Source organism: Bos indicus, chromosome 2, assembly GCF_029378745.1.
Source record: "Bos indicus isolate NIAB-ARS_2022 breed Sahiwal x Tharparkar chromosome 2, NIAB-ARS_B.indTharparkar_mat_pri_1.0, whole genome shotgun sequence".
Classification (NCBI taxonomy): domain Eukaryota; kingdom Metazoa; phylum Chordata; class Mammalia; order Artiodactyla; family Bovidae; genus Bos; species Bos indicus.
In genome coordinates, this window is record NC_091761.1 from 134,867,633 (window position 1) to 134,893,906 (window position 26,274).

Genomic DNA, 26,274 nt, shown 5'->3' on the forward strand with positions numbered 1-26,274 from the left:
CAGCTACAGATGCTGGTCTGGACTCGGGCTTCTGTTGAGCAGCTGCCAGGGTACCGGTCCTGCCTTCCTGGGTGGGGAAGCGGGGTCTAACAGTCACCTTCACGCCTACCCTGACTGTCCCCATGGCCGAAGGAAGCAGAGAGACCAGGAGCCCCTAAGGAAGGAAGAGGCTGGTGCCCGTGGGTGGACAGGCCTTCCCAGGCTTGGCTACAGACCACCACCCCACCTGCCCTGCACGTTGGAGTATCTCCTCTGCACCCAGGGCTCTGCAGAATGCTTGAGGACAAGTGCGTGTCCTACTATGACCATCTTACAGATGAGAAAGGTGAGGTTCAGAATAGGCAGTTACCTTGCCCCAGATCACCTGACCAGCAAACACCAGAGCCGCCATTTACCTGCACAGTCTTATCCTGGACCCCAGCTCTGCTGCCCCCACACCAGGCGGGGGAGGGAAGAGACCCCCCAGGCGAGGGAAGCAGTGGGCGTGGCAGGAGATGAGGCTGGGGGCCTTCACCTGCCCTGGCCCTTCTGGCTGCGTGCCACAGCCATGCCCCACCCACCCTGTGCCCACCCAGGGCCAGCCCCTCCCCGCTGCTGCCTGGCAGCAAAATCTAATTCTCCCTGCGGGCAAACACGCCTCCTGGGGCCTCCGCAAAGGTTTTAGATAATGAAAGAGCCACAAAAAAGCAATAAGAGGCCAATTATCTCGCCCTTATCTGAGCTTCCTGCACGTCTAATGCCTCTCAGCCTGCAGGTGCAGAAAGGCCAGCCACTAGATGACACCGTCTTACAAGGTGAGGTCACTGTCACCTGCAGGCAAAGGAGAGGAGCCAAGTGCACAGAGAGGAACTGAGGAGGACGGGCTGGGCGGGAAAGAGGCCAAGGAGAGAAGCCAAGTGCACAGAGAGGAACAGAGGAGGACGGGCTGGGCGGGAAAGAGGCCAAGGAGAGGAGCCAAGTGCACAGAGAGGAACTGAAGAGGAGGGGCTGGGCGGGAAAGAGGAGGCGGGACGGGTAAGAGCGGCCTCCCAGGCCCCGAAGGCGGCGTTCAGACTTAGGAGGCCACCTCGGGGCTCAAGGCGCCTTCTGAGCCCACCTCCTCTCTCTCCGGGGATGAGCCTGGACGAGGGGGTGAGTGTCCTGTGACAGCAGGGACCTGCTTTGTCCTGGTCGCCCCGTTCCGTCAGTCCCTTCGCTCGGGGGACACTCAGTGATGACGGATTCCCCCGCCCCCCCCAGCCTATTTTATGCATTTACTTATTATTTTTAAATTAAAATCTATCTGATTGCACCAGGTCTTAATTGGGGCACAGGGCATTCAAGATCTTTAGTTGTGGCATGGGGCTCTAGTTCCCTGACCAGGGATGGAACCCAGCCCCACTCCGAGAATGGCAGTGCCCCCAGCCTCTCTGCTGGTGGGCCCAGTTGCTCAGCAGATTCCCGGGGTCCCTTTCCAGAGGCTACACAGAGTGAGTTGGCAGGGAGAAGACCCCTGAGATGAGTACAATCTGAGGATCCTGGCTGGCTGGGCACAGACAGGCACCTAGACACACACACACACACACACACACACCTAGACACACACACACACACACACACACACACACACACAGTGTTCCTGATGCCCTTTTCCCTCCAGGCCAGAATACTGGAGTGGGTAACCTTTCCCTTCTCCAGCGGATCTTTCCAACCCAGGGATTGAACCCAGGTCTCCCGCATGGCAGGCAGATTCTTTAACCAGCTGAGTCACAAGGGAAGCCCAAGAATACTGGAGCGGGTAGCCTTTCCCTTCTCCAGGGGATCTTCCCGACCCAGGAATCGAACCGCGGTCTCCTGCATTGCAGGCGGATTCTTTACCAACTGAGCTATCGGGGAAGCCCTTTTCAGGACAAGGTATGAAAAATATGAAAGAGGAAAGAATTCCACCTTTAGGGACTGAAAAGACCAGAATAACATGAGCCTTATGAGGGCTCGAGCACACCCAGTCTGCAGCAGACGGCAGGGAGGGCTGGGGTGGCGGGGCTTGCCCGACGCGGCCCGACTCCCGGCATCACCCCCTGGAGAGACGCCCCTCCAACAGCACCACTCCCACCATCCCGAAATCCAAGAGGCGCAGAAGAAGGCAAACCCCGCTGGCCCGGGTGAAGCCTGCTGCCAGGTGTCAGCCTGGCCATTTTCTAGCTCGTGTGGCACATTAACGCCAGGAGGCCCCTGGAAGTCACCTGGGCAGAAGGCTCCCAGCGCGCTCACTGTGGTCCCCCGGGAAGCTCCCCTGAGACTCGACTCGGGCCCCGCCTCCGAGATTCCGTCCTGTTGGTCCAGAGGGGCCCAGGGATCGCATATTCAAAGCTCCCTGCTGCTCCAACGTGCCGACAGGGTGGAGAACTGGGGATTGAGACTTAAGGGGTAAGACACACACGTTCCGGAGCCAGCAGCCCTGGATAAGACCACAGCTACGCCCGTGGCTGCAGACCAGGACAGCGGCTTAACGTCCCGGGGCTGCCGTGCGACAGGGTGAACAGCTGCTCTGCTTCCTGCCGTGAGGGTTGAGTGATAACACATGTCCAGCTGCTAGTGCCAGCCTGTGCCTCGGTCTCCATATCTGTGAAATGGGGCGGCAGTACCTCCCTCTTAGGGTTCCAAGAAGGAGTAGATGAAGAGGACCTGTCGGCAGAGGGTCTGCCCAGGACACCACTTCCCTCCCCCCTCCCCTCCACCCCCCCAGTCACGGGGTCCCTGCGCGCGTTCATCTCTTCACGCAGCCCGGCCACACCTCACATACGGGAGGGTCCTGGGCCCTCCTGTCCCGTGCCGCCCCCCACATGGTCACACTTCCACTCATGGAATGAACAGAGAGGGGCAGAACCCCCAGGGAAGTCGGAGGAGGGGCCCCCAACGTGGTGTCTATAAGACAGCCCTCACTGGGGGTGAGTACCAAGACCCCCGGGGAGCCTTCTCAACACTCGACCCTGGTCCCACTGCGCAGACCCAGCCTTCTGCCCTGGGGTGCACGCACCCCCTGCCTGACATCTGCTCTGAGGTCACACCCCAGAGAGACACAGCTCTCCTAGCAAGCCAAGAGCCTTGTGGGGTGCTGACTACAGCTTCCCGTGGGAAAACGCTCACCCTCTGTAATTAGATCAAAAGGTGAGCCGGGAACCAGCACATGCAATAAAACCATGGGTCCATAAAATGTGTGTGTGTGTCTGTGTGTGTGTCTGTGTGCGCACGCACTTCATATACACAGCAGAGAAGCCGAGCAGGAACACACAGTGCTAGAATTAAAGGTCACTCTTAGTATGTCATCTTCTGTACTTCCCAACTTTTCTATAATAAATATGCACGACTATTACCAAAAAAAGAAATCAAGAGAAAGAAAGGGAGAAGGCAAACACCCCAGGGAACACTGAGCAACGGTTGGCCGGTGCAGGGCCCCTCGGTGGCCTGGAGCCGCCCCGGACACACCCGCACCCCTCGGAGACGCTGAGTGAGGCGAGCAGCTCGCTGACAGTGTCTGTTCCTCACGTCTCATCCAGCCTCCGCTTCACAGGGACCACACGGAAGGTTAGGCAGATCAGACAACGACCGGGTCCCGGATGTGGAGGGCCGGCGAGATCGAAGCCAGATCCCTGTGGGAGCGCAGAGCTTGACGCTGGAAGGGTCTGGAAGCCGATGGGGTGCCACCCAGGCTCTGCCTCCTCCCGGCTCCATGACCTCGGGCTGACGACGTGTGTTCTCTGCGCCTATAAAACGGGGATGACAGAGCCCCCACCAGAGTGTCTTTAGGATTAATGGAGGCGGGCGAGTCTCTTAGAACAGGGCCTGGTGAGTAATACGTGCAGAAGACGTGCAGGCCATTATTACGCGGCTCCAGAGCTGATAAGCGCACCCAGGCACCGCCCATCAGCACCCCGGGGGCAGCACTATCCGCCTTGGTCACCACAGTGCCTGGCACGCGGCAGGCACTCAGTACAGAGAGGCAGGCTGGAGGGGTGGAGAACGGGGCTGAAGAGCTGACTTGGGTGGGCAGGGGGCTCCGGAGGAAGAGCAGACAGAGCCCCTGCCTGACCCCCACCCCCCGGCTGTGAACCCAGCGCCACCGCCAGCTGCTCAAGCCCCTGGGAGCCGTGAGGGCTCTCTCGGGCTGCACTAGGGGACCCACAATCGGCCCCTCTTCCCAGGGCCGCTGCGTTGGTCTCCTGCTGCGGCTGTGACAAACGACCACACCCTCAGCAACTTCGCACAACACCGGTGCATCATCCTGCGGCCACAGAGGTCAGGCACCCACAGAGCGTTTCACTGGGGCAGAAGCAAGGTGTTGGCGGGGCTGGCTCCTTGGGGGCTTTCAGGGGGAATCTATTCCCTGTCTCCTTCCGGCCTCTGGAGCAGCCCTGCCTCGTGGCCCCTCCTCGTCTTCAAAGCCAAAGCGCAGCATCTTTCGATCCCTCTCTGACCCTGCCCCGCCCCCCGCATGGGAATCCTCGCGATCCCACTGGGCCCACCCAGGTGATGCCAGCCCGTGGGCAGCACAGTCCATCTTGCCTGGATAAACCAGGAAAGGGCAGGACAGGGCCCCCAGGAGCCACTAAGAGTCCCTGCAGCCAGGCTGGGAGCCAACAGGAAATGCCAAGGCAGCAGAGGGCTGTGGGGATGACAGCAAAACCGGGCAAGAAAAGCAAACAAATCCAGAGGGCTCAGGGGTGAGAGGCAGCCTGCGTCCAGGAAAACAGGGAGCCAGAAACCCGTGCTGGGCGCTCACGGAGGCCCTGAGTTCACGGGGTTCAAAGTGCACCAGAAAGGCCGATGCCGCAGGCTGCACTGACGGATAGCTCTGCAGTCAGACGGGCTCCAGCCCCACTACTGACCAGCTGGGCCACATCTCGGGCAAACTGCTTCAATGCTCTAAGCCTCAGTTCTGACCTGCAAAATGGGCACAACGGGTGGCCCCGCTGCCTGGGGCTGCGTCACGGGGAGAGGAGACGCACAGCTCAGAGCGCTCAGGGGGCGGCTGGCCCCACGGCACCGGCCGGGTCAGCGCCTCCGCTGGCGGCCTCCCTTCCCGCTGGCCCGCCCTCGCCCCGCTGGCCTCGAGTCAGAGCCTGGTTCAGAGATTCTGCCTCCGCACAGTTTGGGCTCCTTTTCACAGACACTGAGAATTGCCCTGCAGACCCTACTTGCCCCCTGCCCATCGGAACCCTCGTTCATTCAACGGGGATGCCTTCAGCACCGGCCCTGGATGGGCTCCGCGCTAAGCTGTGAGGACCGAGCAGCAAACAAAATACCCCCCCACCACCGCGAAGACCACCTGTCCCCACGGAGCCACCCTGCAGGAGGAGAGAGACCCCACCCCCGACCATCACAAGACCCCGTGTGGGCCCGAGGGGAGGGGGCTGCCCGACTGCTTCCGTCTCAAGGGCACAGCACAGAAGCACACGGGCAGAGTCGAGGCCGCTCTGCCTGGCTCCCCAGATGGGGTCTATGCGTCATTCCAGTGACAGCTGAAAACTACTCTCCCAAGAGCTCAGAGAGGTCAGGTCAGCTCTCACAGGAAGCAGAGTTCTTAACCCCCAGTAAACACACACAGAAGGGGGTTGTCCATGTGGAGCCGGCCACATGCCCCAGCAAGAACCAAGGTCTGGGGTCCTGAGCGAGGACCCAGAGTCGTCAGTGCACCCTTGCGGGTAGCGTGATGGTCGAACAGCTGGCCTCTGCTCAGAGAAGCCCTGGTGAATGAACAGGCACAATCTGTCTGCAACGCCAGGTCTGTCTGACTCCTGGGGGGCAGAGCCCAACTTCCCTGAGCCTCGATCTCCCCACCTGTGAATGGGTAACAAACTGGCCACTTCCTAGAGAGGGGAGACGCAAATGGGACTGTGCGTTTAGCTTGGTGCCTGGTACGCAGTAAACACCACCACCATCGTCGCTACCATCAGCAGCAGCTGCTACCATGGCGGCCGCGGAGAGAGGAGGCGGCCGCGGCCCGCCGGGCACTGTGAAGGATGGGCGCGGTCCCAGCCATGCTCACCCCTGGACTGAGGCGGGGGACGACCCTGAACTCGCCCCAGGGGCCTTAGCACAGCACACTGGCATCAATGCCCTCAACTCTGCTTCCCCATCAGCCTGGCCACCTCCAGCAGGCAATGCCCCCCTCCAGGTGAAGGGACCGGGAAGTCCTCAGGCCTCAAGGCCAGAGATGGACCCAGCAGCCCTGCCCAGGTCACCGGACCCCCCAGCGGTCTCGGGCCTCCTCATGACATAGGCCCAGCCGGCCCAGCTGTGATCCTCTGTAGCACAGTCAGGGAGATGGCTCAGACCCAGGGCTGCTGACTCCTCGGGGGCAGGCCCCAGCGAGTTCCCCTAACGTCACATTCAGACCAGGACCCAGAAGAACAGCAGCAAATACATCTGGAGCAGCCAACACACGCCAGGAGAAGACAGCACCGAATAAACGTTGATTTATGTACACCTCACAGAATCATCCCGTGTTAGTGATTTATCATCCCCGTTTTATTGATTAAAAAAGAACTTTCAGAAAACAACTTTCCCAGCGACACCCAGCTGGCGAGTAACAGCTGAGACTTGAAGCCAGCTCCGTGCAGCTCAGAACCAAGCTCCCGGCCCTCGAACCCCGGATTCCAGGCCTCACTTCACACTCCGAGCTCCCGCCTGGGATGCAGACGGTGAGGAGTGGCCCTGCCTCCCTCCCTCCCCACGCCGGGGAGGCAGCAGCCCGGCCGGATGGGGGCAGTGACTCTAACAGGCTCAGGAGTCAGGCAGCCCAGCAAAGCCCAGGGCCATTTCCAAGCCTCGGGGCAGGGACCGTGAAGGAAACGCAGTGAAAAGAGGTGAAATGTCGTCCACTTGGGAGTTTTGTTTTTTCAAAGCAATGTTTGCTTAGTGACTAGGTTGGGGTAAATTTTTTTTAAAAAAGAAAGAAAATCAAAATTTTTTCACCCTTTCTCTCGGATAACAAAGAGAAGGAAAGCGATCTGGACTGGCTCTTCTCCCAGAGGAGACCAGAGTGGAAATTCACCGTCTGGAGAAGGAGCTGGAACTTAAGTAAACGGAGACCAGGAAGGGAGGGAGCGAAGCTGGGAGCAGCAGAGACTCTGGAGGAGGCTCCCCGGGTGCCTGGGGGCAGGCCCGCCCCTCAGTCTCCGGGCCTGCAAAGTGAAGGGCTGGACTGGAAGTCTCCGGACTCCCAGTGACGTCAACATTCCGCGGGGCCATGAATGTTTGCCCCAGAGAGGGATCTCAAAGTGATGCTTCTTCACACGCATGCTAAGTCCCTCTAGTTGTCTCTGACTCTTTGTTACCCTAAGGACTGTAGCCTGCCAGGCCCCTGTCCATGGGATTCTCCGGCTGGAACACTGGAGTGGGTTGTCACGCCCTCCTCCGGGGGGGGCGGGGGGGGGGCGCGGTTCTTGCCGACCCGGGGGTGGAACCTGAGTCTCCTAAGCCTCCTGCGCTGGCAGGCAGGGTCTTTAACCACCACAGCTGCTGGGGGTGCAGGCCCAGCCAGGACTCAGCGGCCCGGTGCACTCTGCCCCCCGGCCCACGGCACTGGGGACATCCAGGCTGGTCAGGAGCGGGGCAGGAGCAAACACTGTGGCTACGGAGCGCTTCCCCACCAGCCTCTCATTCCTCAGGGTGCCATTTCCACCTTCCAGAGAGCTTCCCAGGCAGCGCAGAGCCACCCGGCTGGCGAAGGGCTCAGGGAGGATTGGAAGCTCCGGGAGCTGGTGTTCACAGGGGCTGGGCTGACTCCAGGAGCAGGTGGAGGGCGGGCCGTGGGTAAAGCGGAGGCTGGGCTCCTCCCCAGAACCCGATGACCTGCTGGGCCATCTCGACAGAGCACAGCACCAGCTCCGGGGCCGCCACGACCAGGCCTCTGGGCAGGGCCAGTGCCGGCCAGACACCCCCTCTGGCCACCGTCACCAAGCCTCCAGGACACACCAAAGAGGTGGGCAGGGCCAGGCCGGGCTGCCATGTCCTGACCCAGAGACCAGGGAATGAGGGTGTCCGGAGAAAAGCCAAGAGCCAGACCCCTGGGAGGGGAGCCCTGGCTGGCTGCACACAGCTTCTCGCACTCTCTCTCACACACACACACACACACACACACACGCACGCACACACAGGCCCCTCAGCGGCTTCCTTGTCTACACAGACCCCTCCCCTCTCTCCACTGGTGAATTCACACTCCCTTGCTCAGCCACGACCCCCCAGCCCCTCCCCATCAGCACCCCGTCTCCTGTGTCCCACCTGGACGCGTCCGTATCCCTGCCCAGATGGAGTTTGCAGGCGGCTTCATGCCTGGCTCACCCAGGAGGGACACAACCCCTGGGAGGTCACCCAGGACGGGACTGCCAGACCAGTGCCAGAGCACTGATTCACTTCATGTCTCCAGTCAGGGAGGAGAGCCTGGCCCCTATTTCTGGCCGTAATCAGTCATGCAGGGGCAGGCCCGGCAGAAACCATCCTGGGGCCTCCCACTCCATCAGGCAGATGAGCACAAACAAGCTCTCCTCGGCTAGAATTTGAATCCAGAACTGCCTTGGCTCCAGGGGCTCCGGGCCACAAGCCGCATCTCCAGGTTGGCAACACCTGCCTGAGTCAGCTCCCCAGGTTCAGCTCACTCCAAGAAAACAAAAGGAGGCTCAGATCGTCCCCACCTCCCAACCCAAGCAACCAGGATTTAAACTCAAGGTCCCAGATGCCAGGGCCATCAACCACTGAGGCTTTCCTTATAAGTGAGACTGAAAGTCACTCATTCATGTCCCACCCTTGTGACCCCATGGACTGTAGACCCCATGGATTGTAGCCCGCTAGGCTCCTCTGTCCATGGGATTCTCCAGGCAAGAATACTGGAGTCAGTTGCCATTCCCTTCTCCAGGGGGTCTTCCTGACCCGGGGATTGAACGCAGGTCTCCCGCATTTCAGGCAGATTCTTTACCATCTGAGCTGCCAGGGGAAAGGACTCTCTAAAGCCCCAGGTCCCCAGAGCCTGGCAGTGAGCAGCCGTGACCAGAGCTCTTAGAGACCTGGGTTGTATGGCCCCCAACCCCCAAATGCACCGTCTGGTGGTTAGGCTGCCCTGCCTCAGGCAGGCTCCCAGGTGGAGAAGGGCAGAGTCCCCAACAACAGTCACGGGAAAGGGAGCAGAAAAACAGCGATGGCAAAGACCAGGACAACGGGTGACACCAGAGAGCTATTAATTCCCAGCTACAATCCAGTGCAAGGGACACTTCACTGTTTCCACCTTGCATACCAACAGTCTGACTTTTGGGGCTTCCCTGGTGGCTCAGATGGTAAAGAATCTGCCTGCAGTGCACGGGACCCGGGTTCAATCCCTGGGTAGGGAAAAATCCCCTGGAGAAGGGAATGGCAACCCACTCCAGAATTCTTGCCTCGAGAATCCCCAAGGACAGAGGGAGCCTGGCAGGCTACGGTCCACGGGGGTCCCAAAGAATTGGACACAATTGAGCGACTGACACACACAGCCTGACTTTGGAGTGTTTCTGTGACTCCTTCCAGCCACACAGCTGGCAAGGGACAAAGCCAGGGTGTGGAGCAAGACCTGCTTTCTATTTCACAGGCTTGTGGGGAAAATAAAGGAAAAAGTAACACATTTCAGGACTGACCTCTCCCCTCTGGCCCAGTAGGTCCTTAGCCAAGGACTGCCCTGAGCCCCTATGGCTGCAGCTCCACCCCTTCCCACACCTCCCGCCCAGTCTCTTCCCATTTTCCAGCCACCAAAGCAAAGGAAGGAGGCTCACTTACTGTGTCTGGGGCTGTGCGGGCTCTGGCTTGGGCTCTAGGTCTGCGGGAGGTGAACAGGAGCGTCCATCAGGCCGGGGGCCCAAGGGACTCAGCACACCCCGCCCCATCCCCAGCCTCCCCCAGCCCCACACTGTCATTAAGCTCCCCTGCCTGTCCTGCCGGACCCCAACCCGTGGCCACGGCCCACATTCTACCAGAACTGGTCCCCCTGCCAGCTCTCGCCTGCCCCCACCCTCAGCTCCCCAAGTAGCTCCTTGCCCCCAAGCCTGCAGGAAGTTCCTGCTGGGCTAGTCCCCAGTCCCTCCTGGGGACGGTCTTATCGGGGCCTTCCCGCCCACAGGGCTCTGGGCAAGGCTGCTCCAGCTGGGGTGACTCCCTGGAAGGAGCTGCGGGGAGGGGGAGCTTGGGAGAAACAAGCCCTGGGCAGTAACTGTCCCCGAAGCATAACCAACGGCCAGTCGCTTCCATTTACGACATGCGAGAGCGCACCAGATGCTGCAGGCATGCTAGGAATCTCCAGGGCCCAAGGGAGGCGATGGGATGCAGCTTCCGCCCAACAGTCTCTCTTTGGTCCCCGCGTCCTGGGGACAGCACGAGGCATCACGGGGAGCCGGAAGCCTCCAGGCGGCCCTGAGCCCCCTGGAGTCCTGCAGACCCTGAGCCGTGAAGACATCAGGCTCCCAGAGCACCTTACCGATGACGGGGGCGGAGTCCAAGTGGATCAGGGGTGTGTCTGCCTCAGTCTCCGGCGCAGAGCGTGGGATGTCGGGGCCGGCATTGGTGTCCTCATCATCATCGCTGTCGTCAAACTCAAAGCCCTCGCCAGGGTCGTCTTCCGCCTCGGGGGAGGGGCCTGGGCCTCCGGGAAGCAGCCGATCTCCTGGAAGGAAGGAGGAGTTAGCCCCGTCTGGTCCAGAGAGGCGGCTGCAAGGGGGAGCAGCTGGGGTCCAAGTGAGGGCAGGTCCCAGGGACAAGATCAAACCCACGTGAGGGCCAGAGGCTCTCCTGTCCCCTGAGGGGCCTGGGGTTGGGTTGGGACTCTAGACTGACGGGCAGTCGGCGGAGGGCAGGGACAGGCTTCCGAGGTGAGTGCATCTGGGCTTGAATACAAGGGAGCCTTTGACTTTCTTGTTCTCTATTTCCCTATTTTGTAAGCAAGCAGGGGGTTATAAATGCATCTGCCTGGGGCGGGGGGCGGGCACACACCTTTGGGTGTATTTCCACCTGTGAGTTTCCATCGGTGCATTTTGCATACATGCAAATGAGCACAGCCAGGCTTGATGGGCACCCCGAGCTGTCTTTTGCATGCACGGGGCAGGGAGCAGCTGTCCGGAAGTGTCTGGAGCCTGAAGACAGCCAGTTTGGGGAACCAGGGCACAGAGTAGCTGCGGCGGGGCTGGGGGCCTTGCTCCCAGCCTGGAGGGCTTCCCGGCCTCAGAGCCTGCTTCTCCCTCCTGGGAGACCCCCTTCGGGGCCAGGTCTGCCTGGTCATCCCTCAGAGCTCAACTCAGGCAGGGATGGCCCCCTGCCACATCCTTCTCTGTCTGTGCCTCCTGTTTACTTCACCTGCTCCTGTAACATGTGTAACGATTTGTTCTGCCCCCTTGAAGGGGACAGGTCCCGGCCTGGGGTATGTAGATGGACGTCACCAGCCAGGTCGGTAAACAAGGGTGTGACAGCCACCAGGGCAGCAGATGCGGGGCACCCCGATGGCACGCCCTGGGGGGATTCAGGGGAAAGAACAGGACTTGGCTGTAGACAGCTGAAGCGCACATGGAAGAAACGATGTCAACAAGCCCAGCCTCTTGCATCTCTCACACACTGAAAAGCGCTAACTTCATCAACCTGGTTTTCTTGACAGTGACATTTGAGGGTCTCACTCTCTGGTCTTTGTTGCAGACACTCCCAGCATCCTGGCTCCTCACTGTCCTCTGCAGACCCTCAGAGCTACCTGAGAGCGTCCTGCAGGGCTTCAGCCCTCAGTAAGTCCTCCAAGTAAAACAGAATTATCAGTTTTTAGGTTGGGCATTTTTTCTTAGTCAACAAGTCGAATTCGGGGCTTCCCAGGTGGCTCAGACGGTAAAGAATCTGCCTGCAGTGTGGGAGACCCGGGTTTGATCCCTGGGTCGGGAAGATCCCTGGAAGAAGGAAATGGCAACCCACTCCAGTATTCCTGCCTGGAGAACTCCACGGACAGAGAAGCCTGGCGGGCTACAGTCCATACGGTCACAAAGAGTCGGACATGACTGAGCAACTAACAGATACAACTCAGAAACTTTCATTAAACGGGTGAAGAAATGGACTCTCCATCCTAAAGGGCATCACAAGCCCTCGCCTTCCCACCCATTTCATCTGGCTGAGGTCTCCCAGTCTTCTTCCTTGGAAGACTTCTTTCCTGGAATCTGAAGCTAAACAGAACCTCAAGTGTTCATTTAGCCCATCTCCCTGGCTCATGCAAACCTTGGACATGACTTAGGAACTGAACAAGCTACCTCGTCCAAACTTTGCACTCTAAAACCCAAGGACAGAGAGGCTGGGTTCAAGTCTAAAGCTGATCACCCCTCCCTGGGCTGCCCTGAGCAGACTGCTCACAACTCCTGTCACACCGGTCAGGGCATGAGGTCTGGGCCCGCCGGGTCCTGTCTGAGAGCCTTTCACCTCTCTGAACCTTAGTCTCTTCCCCTATAGAGCAGAGGATGAAAGGGCACCTACCTTATAAAGCTGACGTGAATGGGACCCGAGATGTAGGTCAGGGTTTCTCAGCCTCGTGTCCAGGCTGCGAGGTCTCTGTGTTGGGGCCACTACAGGAGGTGTACCAGCCTTTCTGGCCTCTGGCCTCCAGCTGTGACAACCGAAAGTGTCTGCAGACATTGCCAGCCAAATGTCCCCCGGGGGACGAAACTGCCCCCAGTGGAGAACGCTTGAGTAGATGCAGCACTTGGCACACTGCCCGGTATGTGTTACACAATGACACCTGTTGTTGGGCTTTCTGCCCCTCCCAGCCCGACATCCTTGAGGACAGGATTGTCCATGGATGCCTCGATAAGCAAGTGGGTGGGGAGGGGGATGGAGCAGAGAGGCAAGTGGACAGACCAGCGGATGGACAGACCGGCGTATCTGATTCTGGTAGTCTCTCTGACCAGAAAAATCCAAAAATCCACAGTGACTGGGGGGGTTTCCAGAGCAGAATGTTTTAGGTGCAAGTGTATGAAATTCAAGAAGCCCCTTCCGGGACTTCCCTGGGGTCCAGTGGCTAAGACGTTGCCTTCTAATGCAGGAGGTGTGGGTTCGATGCCTGCTCAGGGAGCTAATATGCTACATGCCATGTGACCAAAGGGGGGGGACATAAAAATGTAGAAGCAATATTATAACAAATTCAATAAAAACATTTTGAAAAATGGTCCACATCAAAAAAAAGTCTTAAAGAAAAAAGAAGCAGCGGCCCCTTCCTCCGCTGTGTGAGCACAGTAGAAAGCCGGAGCTCACCCCCCTTCCCTGACTCCCGGGGGTGATGACCGAAACAAGACCAACTGAGGCGGGGATGCAGCCCCTGCTCCTGGGAGCTGTGGGGACCCTAAGGCCCAGGCCATCGGGGTGGACTCCTCTGGGCGGTGACGTGGCCAGGGGTATGAGCTCCTCCCCAGAGGTGGAGAAGCAGACACTCAGGGCCTGCGATGAGCCCACGTGACTCTTGCCGAAGCCTCCCAACCACCCCCGCTTTACACGAGGCCTCAGAGACTTCTCAAGGTGAGGCGAAGCCTCCGGGCACCAGCTGAAAGTGGGGAGCCAGGTTTGAACCCTGATCTGCCTTGGTTCCCTCTCCGCTCAGCCCAGTGGCCTCCTGGAAGTCCCTCTTGAGCCCCCTGCACTCTTGGCCCCGTGATGCTGAATTCAGGAGGAGATCCAGAAGCTGGGCCAGAGGCCAAATTAGTAACCTTCAAATGGTTCTCAACCCACTGGGGGGTCATAAAATCAATTAGGGGGCTCCCTGGAAGCTTTTTGCTTTATGAACTGCTTACTGAAGATCTTTTTTAAAATTTTATAATACTAATAGGCTTCCCTGGTGGCTCAGTTGGTAAAGAATCCGCCTGCAACGCAGGAGACCCGCCTGAGCACAAGAGACCTGAGTTCGATCCCTGGGTTGGAAAGATCCCTGCAGAAGGAAACGGCAAACCTACTCCAGGATTCTTGCCTGGAGAACTGCACGCACAGAGGAGCCTGGCGGGCTACAGCCCATCGCGTAGCAAGAGTCAGACCTGACCTGACGACTCAGCCACCACCACACTGGTAATAAATTCACACGTGGTTTTACTTTTGATGTTGCTGTCGACACTTCCGTTCTGGATTTACGCACACAGCACACACATCCGTACAGTGCGTAGCGCAGACGCTCCTGACGCCCTCCTCTGCTCACTCCCCGCAGCCGTGTGGCCGTCCTCGCTGGGCCTCGCAGGCGTCCGCTCTGCTACTGCCTCTGGATCTCTGCACCTCAGTCCTGGGGTCCAGGCTGCCCTTGTCCCAGGGAGCAGCTCCCGCCCTCGGGGGCCTCCAGGTCTATTTACAACCTGTCACCTCCCGAGGGTCCCGGGGACCAGAACTGCCCACAGTGGCACCTGGGCTCCTGACGTGCCTTGCCTGCTTCTCTTGTCTCTGCAGCCCTGATCAGCAGGCTGTACTTTTCCCTGTCTTTCTGTCTGTCTCCTCTACTAGAGCGCACGCCTCCTGGGCGGGTGTTTCACTCACTGTCGTACCCCCAGCATCTGGTACTGTGCCCAACACGTGACAGGCACGGAATAAGGACTTGGTGAATGCACACGTACGCTCCTATTGGCAGGTCTGTGGGCTGCAATTTTAGACGATTTAAAAAAATCCTGGAAAAGGGCTTCCCGGTGGCTTAGTGATAAGAATCTGCCTGCCAGTGCAGGGGACACGGGCTCAGACCCTGGTGCGGGAAGATCCCACGTGCCATGGAGCAACCGAGCCCGCAAGCCACAACTACCGAGCCTGTGCTCTGGAGCCCAGGAGCCCCAGTTACTGAGCCCTTGCACAGCAACTGCTGACGTGTTGCTGTGCGCCCTAGAGCCGGCGTTCCCCGACCAGAGAAGCCACCGCGATGAGGGGCCCAGGACATCCCTGGTGGTCTCGTGGTTGAGAATCCGCCTGCCAATGCGGGGGACATGGGCTCAATCGCTGGCCTGGGAAGATGCCAAGAGCAACGAAGCCTCGGTACCTACAACTGCTGAAGCCCGAGAGGGCCTGTGCTCCGCAAGAAGGGAAGGCCCTGCAGGGAAAAGCTGTGCCCCGCAACTGGAGAAAAGCCCGCACCGCAAGGACGACCAGCACAGGTGTGAATGCAGAAATAAATAAAATAAAATAAAATGAGATGCCCACTCGCCAAAACCTGGGAGTGGCCTCGGCTCGCCTTAACCAGACAAAAGCCCGCACTGCAAGCACGACCAGCACAGCCATAAATAAAGAAATAAGTAAAATAAAATAAAATGAGATGCCCACATGCCAAAACTTGGAAGTGGCCTCAGCTCGCCTTAACTAACTAGAGGAAAGCCAGCACAGCCATGAAGATCCAGCAGAGCCAAAAATAAATAAATACAAAAAGTTATTTTTAAAAATACTGGAATAAGTGACCACGAAGTCCCTGCCCACTACTATTTCTGGGCTGCCAGAGTCAGACCTGTCCTGACCAAGGAAGCTTCAGGGCCCACGGTCCTGCCCACTTGAGTCTGCTGGGCGGACAGTGGGGAGGATTCCCTTTGCACGCAGCCTGCATCACTGCAGTGACTAGCCTGGGTTCAGACCCCAGCTCTCCTATGTACTGGCTGCTGTGTGAGTGCCGCGTTATCTCACCCTCGGGCTGCAGCCTCCTGGTCCATCAAATGCGAACAGCAGGAGTAGCTGGCTGACAGAGCGCTGGGAGGGGGGATGGACGGGCACACTAGACGCCCCGGGCGCCCGGCCTCGCGGGCTGAACGCGAGCTCCTCACGATGGCGGCTCTGCTCACCATCACCATTATCGCTGTGCTCACTCACTCAGTCGTGTCTGGGCCTGTGCGACCCTCTGGACTGCAGGCCTCCACGCTCCTCGCCGTGGGATTCTCCGGGCAAGAACACTGCAGCGAGTTGCCATTTCCTCCTCCAGGGGATCTGCCCAACCCAGGGATCAAACCCGCATCTCCTGTGTCTCCTGCATTGCAGGCAGAGCCTTTACTCACTGAGCCGTCGGGGAAGCCCCAGTCATTATTGTGATGACTGTTATTATCGCTTTGAGTCATATGGCCCAGGCTCTGACCCCAGGTGGGGTGGAGACCGCCTCCCCATCCACAGACCAGGCCCAGCCCCAGGCGACCCGGCCCCCAGGCTGTGTCCAGGGACTTAGGTTACTTTTGTATTTTCTCTCTTTGCTGTTGTTGTGGTTCCCTTGCTAAGCCGTGTCTGACTCTTTGTGACCCTACGACTGTGGCCCCCCAGGCTCCTCTGTCCAAGGGATTCTCCAGGCAAGCATACTGGAGTGGGTTGCCATGCCCTCCTCCAGGGGATCTTCCCCACCCAGAGGTCGAAGCAGCACCTCCTGGGTCTCCTGCATTGGCAGGCTGATTCTCTACTGGACCACCTAAGTACAAACAGCAGGACTTCCCTCGTGGTCCAGTGGGTGAGAGTCCACACGGCAGTGCTGTAGATGCAGGGAACCGGTCATGGAACTAAGCTCCCACGTGCTGCAGAGCAGCTAAGCCCGTGAGCCACGTGACTGAGTCCGCGTGTCACAGCAGAGGCTCCTGCCCGACACGACAGAAAGCCCGCGGGCCGCAGCTAAGACCCGATGCAGCAAGTAAATGCTAAATTAAAAAAATACAAATTGCCTCGGTCAGCCCAGCAATCTATCAGTTCAGTTCAGTTCAGTTCAGTCGCTCAGTCGTGTCCAACTCTTTGTGACCCCATGAACCGCAGCACGCCATGCCTCCCTGTCCATCACCAACCCCCGGAGTCCACCCAAACCCATGTCCATCGAGTTGGTGATGCCATCCAACCGTCTCATCCTCTGTCGTCCCCTTCTCCTCCTGCCTTCAATATTTCCCAGTATCAGGGTCTTTTCTAGTGAGTCAGTTCTTCGCATCAGGTGGCCAAACTATTGGAGTTTCAGCTTTAGCATCAGTCCTTCCAATGAATATTTAGGACTGATTTCCTTTAGGATGGACTGGTCAGACCATAGAGACTGTACAGTATCCAGTGAACTGTCCCAGGAGCCCCTGGGCCAGAAGATTGGACAAAAGTAAGACGCAGTGCCTCAGTGTCAAGGCTGAGGCAGGAAGAGCTGACCAGAGAAGAACATAAAACCCCGAAGGCTGAGGCAGGAAGGGCTGACCAGAGAAGAACATGAAACCCCGAAGGCTGAGCCAGTGCTAAACAGAGGAGGGGGCTTGAGCTTGCCAGGGCCTGGGGCACAGCTTTGGCACCAGGCTGCCCCTGCACAGGGCCTGAAAGGGTGAGCAAGGGCCTGACAGGCTCAGGCTGGGGGGCGGCCAGGGCCACAGCAGGAGCGGAGAACAACAGTGAGTGGCCCAGTCAAAGCGAAGACGCGACTGAGGATGACAGGGTGAGAACACGGCTGCAAGGAGGTGGGGGGATTTGAATTTATCTGGGAAGACGGTGCGAAGCGCTCAGAGAATCGGAGAGTGGCCAAGAGCCTGCTTCCACCAGGTATCAGCCTGCGCATCAGATACGCCCAGCAAATGTTTGCTTAATGAAACTGAATTGATTTCATCATAAAGTAGTTTGCACGTCTGGCCCCTCGGTGTGGAGGAGAAAGGGTGCAGGGTGCCGATGACGGGGAGCGGGGACATCCTGGAACCCAAAGCCATGGCCATGAATCAGGAAATGCCCTTTTCCCCAGACTCTGTTCCCAGGATCCTGGGACCCAGCCAACTAGCCGGGGCGCCTTATCAGAAGGAAAGTCAGACAGCCCATCCCTGGGTGACTGAGAGCTGAACTGAGCTCTCCCCACCCAGACAGACGGCAGGACTGGAGGGAGCCACGCACACCTCTGATGTTCCTGGACGTTCCCCTTCTCCAGAGAGCCAACCCCAGTGAGCCCCCAGCGAGTCCAGGGGGCCGGGACCCAGGAATTCATCCCACGCTACAGAGGAGGCGGGCCCACCACGCTGGTCCCCTACCCTGCGGAGAAGGACACGGAGGCTCAAGGGGGAAGAGATTCCTCCTGGGCTCGGGCCCGGGGCCCAGAGCAGGGCACGGGCAGCCCGTCCTGCTGACGCCCCAGTGATGACATGTCCCAGGCAGTGAGCCATTGATTAGCACACCTGGAGCCCCACCTGTTCCTAAACCCTGCAATCACATGTGAGAGGCTGTCGTTACTAACACCACGCTTGTGGGCGATGAGACAGCCAGACAGACACCAAGCCACTGGGCTGGTTGGACTCGAGAAGCAGCCCTTGCTTGTTACCATTCTGCCGTTGGCCGCCCCCAGGAAGAACAAGAGGACGGGAGGCCCGGCCCAGCGGGACAGACGGCCTCGAGCCCAGCTCCTCCAGGGTCCGGATCTACCGGCACTGTCCGAGGCCCCAGTGTTAGGATCGCCACGTAAAAATACAGGACATCAAACTGAATTTCTATGAAAAAATTTTTTCAGCATATGTGTTTTTCTTTTTTTTGCCGACTCTGGCCACCCCGCCATGGCCAGACGGCCTGGCTTTGGAACCTCAGCAGATGGAGATGGATGGGCAGCACCCCCAGCCCCTACCTCCTGCTCTCAGTTCTTAGTTTTACCCCCGAGGACGCCACAGTCCCAGGGCTTCTGCTCATCTCCCCAGGGGCCCTCAGGTGGACAGGCGAAGAGTCTGCAACCCCCGCCCAGAGCCCACTTCCCATTATTTCCCTGTTGCAGAGGCCACTGGTCCAAGGCACCCAGCTAACCGTGAGCGGGGCCAGATTCACATCCAGGGTCAGAGGCCCTGGGCGGGACACCAGATGAGAGGACTGTACCTGCGGCAGCCTGCAGAGGACGGGAGGAAGCCATCAGATGGGACCCAGCTCAGACCAGCACTGTCCAGCCGCTCACCTGTGAAAAGAAGGCCAGGAATCTGATTAGAGGGCGTTCAAGGCCAAAGTTCCAGCCACAGAGAGGGGTCACCAGCTCGCGACCGACGGGTGCACACCAGCCGGCCGCTCTCAGCCCATTTCCCAGCAGCTTCGGGAGCCCAGGATGGCGCGAGCACGGTGAATCATTAACCTGCAGAGAGACCAGCAGCTGCAGGATGGCCACCCACCACCCTAGAGGCCCTGCCGGCCCAGGCCTCCCTGTGCCCAGCCCACGCAGCCGAGCTGGGCTCGCAGGTGGCCCCTCTGGCTGGCAGGGGAGCTCCAGCCTTGGACGCCAGGATCATGCTCAGCCCCCGTGTTCCAGAACCGGATCAGCCTGAAGGGTCACGGGTGAGGGCCGGATGCTTCCTGCTTCTCGCTGCCTGGTCACCACGGGTGCCCTGGGGCCACCCCCGCCCCACAGGCCCCATCGAAGGCCGTCTACTCTCTCTCTGTCTCCCCCTGCGCCACCCCCGAGCTTGGCCGGCAGGCATGTGGGTGTGAGGGAAGGAAAGGGCTTCGTGGAGGCGGGTGGCTCCAGATCAGGGCGGAACCCTAAGTGCTCGGAGCAGGGGGGCAGTATCTCCAGGCCTGGCAGTGGAGGAGCCCGCGACCGAGCCGCCAGAGCCTCCTCTGGGCTTACAGGACCCTGGAGCAACCTTGCCAGGCGTGCCCGCCGAGCTCTCCCCGCTCCCTCTCTGCACCAAGCCTGAGCCGGGGGCACTTCGTCTAGACGTCCCTGTGGAAGAGGGGCTCGGCCCTGAGGGAGAGCTCCAAACCCTCCTTTCTCATCAGGGCCTGCCGCACTCTGGCTGCCTGCCTGTTTCCCATTCCAATCCTAAAGCCTCTGTTTACATTAGCTGGCTTCCTAAATAAAAGTAGAATGCATGTAAATAGCAATTGATTAATAATAGCAAACATCTATGCAGTGCCTACTCTACCTCAGACCTTATTCTGAGAGCTTTACAAATATTAATATCTATTCATCCAAATTAAGACAAAAGTGAGGCCCAGAGGGGAGAAGTAAAGCAGCCCAAGATCACACATAGTGAGCGGCAGAGCCAGGGCGTGAACCCGGTCCGCGGACCCCAGCGTGTGCTCAATTATAACCACAGTGCTCCACTTCTCTCAAAGTCCAAACAACACAGAGGCTGAGCTGACCATGAGAAGGCAGTCTCTCAGGTTCCCCAGGAGTGACTGCTGCGACCTGTTTCTATGAATCCTTCCAGGACTGTGCCGTGCGTGCACCAGCCTGTTCATCTGTATAAATGCCTTGCTTTATGCAGAAGGAAGCACACTGCATACCCTGTGGTAAAACCACTTTTTTAAAAATTGAGGTTTATTTACGGCTTCTCAGGCGTCACTAGGGGTAAAGAACCCACCTGCTAATACAGGAGACTTAAGAGATGTGGGCTCAATGCCCAGGTCGGGAAGACGCCCTGGAGGAGGAAATGGCACCCACTCCAGTATTCTTGCCTGGAGAATCCCATGGACAGAGGAGCCTGGCGGAGTACCGTCCACGGAGTCGCACAGAGTCGGACACGACTGAGCGACTTGGCACACACACGGTCTATTCACAATGCCCCAGTGTGCAGCAAAGTGACTCCGTGTGTGTGTACATTTACACACACACCTATTCGCTTTCAGATTCTTTCCATTATAGCTTTTTACACAGTATTGAACGGTTCCCTGTGCTATACAGATTGTTTATGTATTTAATACACGTGCGTGCACGCTAAGTCAACTCAGTCGGGTCCAACTCCTGGCGATCCCACGGACGGTAGCCCACCAGGCTCCTCTGTCCCTGGGATTCTCCAGGCAAGAGTACTGGGGTGGGTAGCCATTTCCTCCTCCAGGGGATCTTCCCGACCCAGGGATGGAACCGACGTCTCCTGCATCGTCTTCTGGGTGCAGGTGGACTCTGCCCCTGAGCCACAGGGAAGCCCGTTTTACACGCAGCACCGCGTCAATCTCAAACTCCTGATCTTTCCGTCCACCCCGCTTTCCCCTTTGATAATCGTAAGTTTGCTATCTACGTCTGTTTTGTAAAAAAATTCATTTGTGTCAGTTTTTTAAGATTTCACATATGAGTGACATTACATAACTGTCTTCCCGTCTGGTTGACTTCACTCAGCAGCTCCTCCTTTTTGGCCACGTGCAGTATGTGGGGGTCTATCAGGAGCCCCCCAGCCAGGGATCGAACCCGCAAGCCCTGCAGGGGGACAGCAGACAGCCGCTGCATCACCCGGGGAGCCCTCGCAACCGCTGCTTCTGCTGGAGAAGCTCCAAGGTCATTTCAGAAAAGCACAGTACATAGACATGAGTCTCGCGTTAATGCCTGCAGAGTGCTGGGGGCGGGCGTCCGGCATGATTGACATAATCCCCGAGTGGACGCTGAGGTTGTTTCCAGGCTTTGGTGCTATAATCCGTTCTCCACACACCTGGCCTCGAGCCATGGATGCGTGAACCTGTGGGGCACCCTCCTAGGCGGGATGGGCTGGGTCAGAACCGCACTTTTCACCCTGTGAACCTGTGGGGCACCCTCCTAGGCGGGATGGGCTGGGTCAGAACCGCACTTTTCACCCTGTGAACCTGTGGGGCACCCTCCTAGGCGGGATGGGCTGGGTCAGAACCGCACTTTTCACTCTATGAACCTGTGGGGCACCCTCCTAGGCGGGATGGGCAGGGTCAGAGAACCGCACTTTTCACTCTGATTAAAAGCCAGTTGATCTCCACAAAGTGCGTGACCGCGTCGTTCAGTCCCACGCTGAAAACTCTCAGCAAAGGGTTGGGGAAGATTTAAGAGACGTGGGCTCAATCCCTGGGTTGGGAAGATGCCCTGGAGGAGGAAATGGCACTCCAGTACTCTTGCCTAGGAAAGTCCACGGGCAGAGGAGCCTGGTGGGCTACCATCTATAAGGTCGCAAACGTCAGACAATGAAGCGACCCCGCACACAGCCCAAGGCGCGATGATTAACTCGAGCAGCCAGACAGACATCTGTTTTCCCTTCTCTCTTCCCCAGGCAAGGACACACGCCAGCAAGCCCCCGGCACACCCAGAGCCTGTGGCGATCGTTCTGCACATGTGTGCCAGGGCTCAGGGTGAGTGAGTGAGGAGGGCAGGCTCAGAGCAGCCAGGGGCCCTGCGAGAGACCCTCCTGGCACAGCAGCCAGCCGAGAGTTCAAGGCTAGCTACCCAATACCGCCTAGGCCCCGCTGCTCAGGGGCTATCATACTCGGATGAGCTATTTAACACCACCTCTGGGCCTCAGTTTATTCATCTGCAAAATGGGGATTAAAAAGGACCAACTTCATGGGGTCCTCAAGAAAATTAAGAGTAAATACAGGTAACACTCTTGGAAGGGTCCTTCGGACCCACCGTTCTTCGGCTGTCATTAGCATCCAGGGCACAGGCTGTGACGACCAAGCTCTGCCTTGGGACCCAGGCTGGAAGTGTCTTCCCCACTGGCTGGTGAGCTGAGCCTCAGTGTCCTCGCCTATAAAGTTGGGGTCCTGGTACCTGGCCCACAGGGCTCCCAGCAGCACCCAAGCTCAGCCTCAGAGCCCTGGCAGGCTCGGTTGATGCCAAGATGCCCGTTTTTGATGTCACCACCAAAACGGGGCCAGTGGCTGGGACCGGGGGTCTGGATTCCGTGCCCCAGGAGTGCAAGAGACCCTGGGGAAGGCTCAGGGGGGAACCCGAGGGCTTCAAGCTGCGGGGACCTGGGCGAAGTCAGATCCATCTGCAGGAGGGGTTCCGCCTCAGCCGCACGGTGGGACCCCAGGCCTCCCCTTGGCCTCCCAGAGCTTCGGGCCACATCTCCGTAAAGTGGGCAGGACGGCCCCCGCCCGGAGGACGCCACAGGCTGGCAGGGCCAGGAGCGGGGCGTAGGTGTGAACGTGTGGAAGAAGCAGGTGGGTTGCTTGGCTACTTCCTTGATTAGTTTTTTAAACGTCTCTCCTGAGCTGCGTGTGGCCTGGAAGCTTCAGGCTGGAAGGCTGAGCCAGGAGAAATGTGCTGCGATGCCCCTAAAACGAGCCTCTCTCTGAAAAGCGACCCAGAACCTCCTGCCGGGCCGGTCTCTGGCAGAAGAGGCGGCCTGGCTGGGGAGGGAAGTCGACTGAAAACCAAGAGCGGCTTGGATCGCCCACATCCAGGGACTCCCAGTGGGCTCCTGAAGCGCAGGGAGGGAGAGGACAGAAGGAAACGCACAAAGGGGATGAACAGTGCTCGCTAGGGCGGCAGGGTTCCACAGGTTTTCTTCCCACTGTCTTTCCATTTTTCTGAGTTTTCGAGCTCTTCTACAGTGAGCATTACAAGGAGGGAAGATGAAGATAAGCGTTCTCATTTTTTAAAGATTTTTTTTGCTGTGGACCGTTTTTAAAGTCCATTGAATTTGTTACGATATTGCTTCTCTTTCGTGTTTTGGTTTTTTGGCCATGAACATCTCGGCTCTGAGCTCCCTGACCTGGGATCAGGCCCCCAGCCACCACTGTGGATTCAAAGTCCTAACCACTGGGCTGCCAGGGACGCCCCAAGCATTCTCATTTTCAAAAAGGCTAAATAACATCACAGGTCGGAGCAGACAGTAGCTTCAAGGCGGCGCGGAAAGGGTGGAACCCGTTGGTCGATCAGAGTTCACACCCCAGCTCCGCCACTTGCCACCGTTACAATCTAGCCTCTCCCCCGCCCACCCCACGGAAACCCTGTGCTCCTGAGCCCGGGGCTGCGGTGCGGGCGGGTGTAGCTCCCGGCGCCCCGGCCACTGTCCTCACGGTGCCGTTCACAGCCCTCCGCGTGGGTGGGGGTTAGAGGAGACTTTCTGCTCTTGGGGGTCATCGCTCTCTCAAAACGACCACCAGCACTGGACAGGCAGGCAGGCCCCCTGAACACGGCTCTTCCTGGTGACGCCGCACAGAATGGCCAGAAGCAGGCTGTGCTTCTTTAATATTTATTTTTGTTTGTTAATATTTTATTTGGCTGCACCAGGTCTCTGTTGCAGCACCAGGATCTTTAGTTTCGGCATGTGGGATCCAGCTCCCTGACCAGGGATCGAACCTGGGCCCCCTGCATTGGGAACTCGGAGTCTTAGCCCCTGGACTGCCAGAGAAGCCCCCAGGCAGCGCTTCTCAAGTTCATTCAGGCGGAGAGAGAAGCAAAGGACCAGCCCAGCTCTGGGTGTGCCCACCAAGCAGGTCAAGTTCAGCGACCGGAACCCCGAGAGCAGCCGGATTCACACTTGCCTCCACCCTCAGCGGCCCTGCTCGCCACAGCAGGTGTCTTCCAGGCTCTAATTTAAGCAAAGCCTTGTCAGTCTGTCCTTCCTCTAGAGTTCAAGGTCACAGGAAGTCATCCTCCGGGCTGCCTGCACCAGGCCCTCCTCACTAGCTCTTGAAACTGGCCATGCGTGCTAAGTCGCTCAGTCGTGTCCAACTCTGCGACCCCATGGACTGTAGCCCGCCAGGCTCCTCTGTCCTTGGGCTTCTCCAGGCCAGAATACTGGAGGGATTGCCAGGCTCTCCTCCGGGGCTCTTCCCAAGCGAGGGATCGAGCCCGGGTCTCTAACGCCTCTGCGCTGGCAGGCGGGCTCTGTATTACTGCACCCACTCCCACCTCCCACGCCACTGACTGGCCCCAACCACTCGCCCAAATGAGGCCGAGAGGAGCACACAAGCAAGCCTCTCTGATCGTCACAAATCAGGCCAGGAGGGTGAGGACCGGGAAGGCTGGATGCTGGAGGGAGAGTGCAGCTGGGGAGGGGAGGGTGGGCTGCAGACTCACCAGAGGAAGGGGAGACGCCAGCCCGTCCCACACAGCCAAACAAGGGCCAGGCTCTGGCCCGGCCTCGCCCGCAACTCTGGCCTCAGAGGCACCGTGTCCAGCGCCTGGAAGCCAGGAAGAAAGTGCTGGACTGGAGGTGAGACGGGGTTGGGGGCGGGGGGTCCTGCTGCGGGCACACCCTCCGGGGGCCACGCTTGCTTTCAGCCCTTGTCAGCTGTGAGCCCGGCCCACCCCGCCAGCTCTGCCATCACAGCGGCTGTCCCGAAATACACACCCTCAGGCTCTTCCTTGTCACCTCAAAATGAAACCCAACCCCTCCCCCGCTCCCCCCTGCCCCCCGCCAACTCCCCGCCACTCTCTCTCATCTCAGCAGCTCCCAGGCCTGGCCTGAGAGCTCCAGCTTCAGGCCCATCCCTGAGCCCACTTGTTCTGTGTCTCTGGGTCTTTGCTTGGTCTGTTTATTCCCTCCAGTGAGACCTCTCAGAGCCAATAAGCAAAATCCTACTCAACCTTTAAAACCCAGACCCTGCTCCTCTGCGAGGCCTCCCCAGACTCATCTTATGCAGTGTTTCCCAAGCTTGGTTTAAAAAAATACCTGTGCGTGTTGGCGGGGGAGAGGGTACCTCCCTGGACATCCACTGGTTGAGTCCGCCTGCCAAGGCAGGAGACGTGAGTTTGATCCCTGGTCCAGGAAAATTCCCCATACCTCGAGGCAACTAAGCCCCTGCACCACAAGCCCTGAGCTCACTCAACTAAGCCAAACCCGGCCACAGCTTCTGAGCCCACACACCCCAGAGCCTGTGCGCCAAAGAGAAGCCACAGCAAGGAGACGCCTGGGGGCCGCAGTGACGAGCCCAGCCCACCATGACCAGAGAAGGCCCGCACACGGCAACAGAGGCCAACACAGCCAAAGTAATGTTTTACAGAAAACTAAAAAGACCGGTTGCGGGGGGCACTTCCCTAGGGGTCCGGCGGTTAAGACTCCACGCTTCAAAGGCAGGGGCCGAGGGTCAGAGAACCAGGCCCCCACGTGCTGCGTGGTGTGGCCAGAAAGCCCCCAGCCCTGCGCTCCAGCTCGCAATCCTGAACTGGGAGCTCACGTGTGCCGCCAGAGAAAGGCTGCTTTCAAGGAGCACAGGTGACCCCGGGACGCCTGCCGGCCCCGTCGGAACTGTCTCCCTGCCTAGGCTGGCCGCTTCCTTTCCTCTCAGGGGCTGCAGCGGGACCGGCAAACCACCCACCGTGGAGACGCACTCACTGAACAGAGCCGAGGGCCTGCATCTGCCCAGGGCACCTCACCGAGGAGCCCAGGGGCTGGGGTGCCCCTGCCCCGGGAGGGGGCCATGGCCCGGCTGACAACCTCCGCTGCCCCGAGGGTCCTCTGCCCAGAAGGACCAGGGCCGGGAGGACAGTGCACGCAGCACCCCCGGCTGCAGACCGTGCAGGGCGCTGGCTCGCGGGGCTCTGGAGAGACGGGGGCTTAGCCGAGAAAACACAGGCGGGGCGACAGCGAGAAGGACACGTCCAGGGCTCAGAGCCCCAGACAGAGCGCGATGAGACGCATGGACCGTGCTCCACTGGGGCCGCAGAGACCAGCTCCAGACACT

The 26,274-nt window shown here is 58.9% G+C and overlaps 1 protein-coding gene across 10 annotated transcripts in view; it reads right to left on the bottom strand.

Annotated features, from left to right (window-relative positions):
• Positions 1-26,274, bottom strand: part of ARHGEF10L (Rho guanine nucleotide exchange factor 10 like) — a 159,883-nt gene that overhangs the window by 95,528 nt on the left and 38,081 nt on the right. For 5 of the 10 annotated variants that reach the window (XM_070778030.1, XM_070778024.1, XM_070777999.1 and 2 more), the window contains exons 1-3: positions 10,767-10,890; positions 10,475-10,660; positions 9,781-9,820 (exon numbers count right to left, since the gene is read on the bottom strand). In XM_070778030.1, coding sequence (XP_070634131.1) covers positions 9,781-9,820; positions 10,475-10,660; positions 10,767-10,875 — 335 coding nt within the window. In that variant the 5' untranslated portion in view covers positions 10,876-10,890. Of the gene's footprint in view, positions 1-9,780; positions 9,821-10,474; positions 10,661-10,766; positions 10,892-18,789; positions 18,866-26,274 lie in introns of those variants that run through there. The other 5 variants (XM_070778012.1, XM_070778036.1, XM_070778006.1 and 2 more) reach the window with 2 other exon arrangements.